Genomic DNA, 2936 nt, shown 5'->3' with positions numbered 1-2936 from the left:
TCTCATATTATGTAGTAATATGGCTTTCCATTTGTCTAATAGATGTTACAATTAGGTAATTTATTCATGAGAAAAAAGAAATGGATTTTTTAACGGAATGATTATTATATAAATTAGGTTCAAGATATATTTGGCGTACTTCTATCATTATTACCTATTAAAACATAAATATTTCAACAAAATTTATTCACATTCTATCATTGTTATAAAAGAAAAGAAACTCATATTATATTTTTAAAGAATTAAACCCGGTAATCGAACTTCACCTTGTAACATTCATGCTACCAAAATGTTCAACAAAAAGGTTTTATATCCTTTGAAGCATCAACTAAAGTCCATACTTTGTTGATCTTCATGGATTCCATTTCAGATTCCATGGCTTCCTGCCACTTCTCATGATCCAAGCTTTGCATAGCCTCTTCATAACATGTGGGGTCATCATCAATATGATAATCCTCTTTTGCTATTGCATCTAGCACCATTAAGTTTAATCTTTCTGGTGAACGATGTGATCTCGAAGATCTTCTAAGAGGCACTTGTGCATTTGAATTCCTTTGTTCTGGATTCATTGGTTGTTCCATTTGTTTCTGAACTGGTTTGGTAACCTGTTCTTGAACTACAACCGAGTTTTGAACCGCACTAGTTGAAGGTTGTAACCTTTGTGTTGAACTTAAAACATCTAAGCAAGATTGCTCAAGTTCCATATTCTGTTCTTGAGCAGTAGATGTTTCATTGGTTTGTTGATCATCATCAAGCATTATTTCTTTACCATGAATTCCTTCTGCATGAAATTCCCTTTCTAAAAAAGTTCCCCCTCTAGCCATAAACACTTTATGGTCAGAAGGGTGGTAGAAATAATATCCCATTGTTTCCTTAGGATACCCAATGAATCTACACTTGTCAGACCTTGCTTCAAGTTTATCCGTTTGTAATCTCTTAACATATGTTGGGCATCCCCAAACTTTAATGTGCTTAAGGCTTGGTTTGCTCCCTTTCCATATCTCATATAGTGTTGTAGAGATAGATTTTGTGGGAACTTTATTTAACAAATAATTTGCCGCTTCCAAAGCATATCCCCATAAGCTTATCGGAAGATTAGTGAACCCCATCATGGATCTTACCATATCTAATAAGGTTCGATTCCTTCTTTCAGATACACCATTATGTTGCGGTGTACCTGGAGGTGTCCATTGTGAGAGAATTCCATTCTCTTTCAAATAATCAAGAAAATCAGCATTCAGATATTCTCCTCCTCTATCGGATCTAAGCACTTTGATACTTTTACTAGTTTGCTTTTCCACTTCACTTTGAAATCTTTTGAACATTTCATATGATTCAGATTTATGTTTCATAGGATATAAAACACCATATCGCGAAACATCATCAGTGAAAGTAATAAAATAAGAATATCCTCCTCTAGCTTGAATTCTAAAGGGTCCACAAACATCAGTATGAATTAGTCCCAACAAATCAGAGGCTCTTTCTCCATTTCCAATGAATGGAGATTTGGTCATTTTGCCTTTGAGACAAGATTCACAAGTCATGTATGATTCATAATCATAATAGTCAAGGTAACCTTCCTTGTGCAACTTGCTAATTCTTTTCTCACCAATATGACCGAGTCTACAATGCCAAATATATGTTTTGGTTACTTTAATATCTCTTTCTCTTTTAAGACTAGAAACATGCGTAATCGAATTAAAACGCACTTGAGGTAAGACATAAATGCCATGTTGGACATACCCATTCGCATAAAAGATGTCATTATTATAAATTGAACAAACACCTTTATTAAAAATAAGACGACAACCATGAGTATCCAACATCGAAATTGAAATAATGTTCGAAACAAAATTAGGAACATAATAGCAATTTTCCAAGACTAGTACATTGCTAGTCGGCATTATTAATGAGACTAATCCTATAGCCTTGGTTGCAACACTTGCTCCATTCCCTACTTGGAGATTGATTTCTCCCTTCTTCAACCATCTAGTTATTTGTAGTCTCTGCAACGAATTGCAGATGTTAAAACTACTACCAGTATCTAATACCCATATTGAATAATGTGTAACAGTTAAGGAAATCATGAAAACGTTTTTCATTAATGTCTCACCTTGTTTCTTTTCTTTCAAAGAATCAAGATATTTGCGGTAATTTCTCTTCTAGTGTCCCTTCTCCTTACATAAGAAGCATTCAACATTGCTTTGGTCAACACCACCTTTCTTGTCCTTAGGTTTGGTCACACCACCTTTAGGGACGAAAGACTTCTTTTTAGACTTACTGTTCCATTTGCCCTTTTTCTTGTTGGACTTTCCAGCTACCAAGACAAATCCTTGGTTCTTTCCAGATTCAATTTGATTTTGATAGTCAACTAACATATTTAGCATCTCATGCAAGTCACAATCCATATTATTCATGTTAAAATTAACAATGAATGGTGAGAACGATTCAGGAAGTGACTGTAGAATCAAATCTTGGGATAACTCCTTCCCAAGTTTGCAGCCCAACTTCTCAAGTTGTTCCATAAGACTAATCATCTTCAGAACATGAGGTCCTACCTGAGCATTCACATTCAACATGGACCTGAATAGAGTCTTAGACAACTGATATCTAGTTGTCCTACTTTGTGCACCATACATCTTCTTAAGATGTGCAATGATTTCAGTTGGGTCCATGTCCTCATGCTGCCTCTAGAGTTTAGAACTCATTGATGCTAGGATGAGACATTTTGTACTCATAAGATCCTCTAAGTACTTCTTATAAGCACTGATTGTTTCAGCATCATCATTATTGCTTGGTTCAGGCACATGAGGCTTATCGATCACATAAATAAGCTTCTCATGCATGAGAACAATTCTCAGAGTTCGGTACCAATGATGAAAGTTGTCATCGACCAACTTTCCATCAGCGAGTATCGAACGCAGTGACAAAGAAGA

At 35.3% G+C, this 2936-nt stretch overlaps 1 protein-coding gene across 1 annotated transcript; it reads right to left on the bottom strand.

The window, feature by feature from the left end:
• Positions 1–2162: 2162 nt before the first annotated feature.
• LOC109341037 lies at positions 2163–2675 on the bottom strand. The gene has a single exon (XM_019578827.1). It carries the CDS (start codon positions 2673–2675, stop codon positions 2163–2165), a length of 513 nt encoding a protein of 170 aa, XP_019434372.1.
• Positions 2676–2936: the final 261 nt, after the last annotated feature.

This window comes from Lupinus angustifolius, unplaced genomic scaffold (assembly GCF_001865875.1).
Source record: "Lupinus angustifolius cultivar Tanjil unplaced genomic scaffold, LupAngTanjil_v1.0 Scaffold_332, whole genome shotgun sequence".
Taxonomy (NCBI): Eukaryota; Viridiplantae; Streptophyta; class Magnoliopsida; order Fabales; family Fabaceae; genus Lupinus; species Lupinus angustifolius.
The sequence above is the reverse complement of the archived record's forward strand: the minus strand, read 5'-3'. Positions and strand labels throughout refer to the sequence as shown.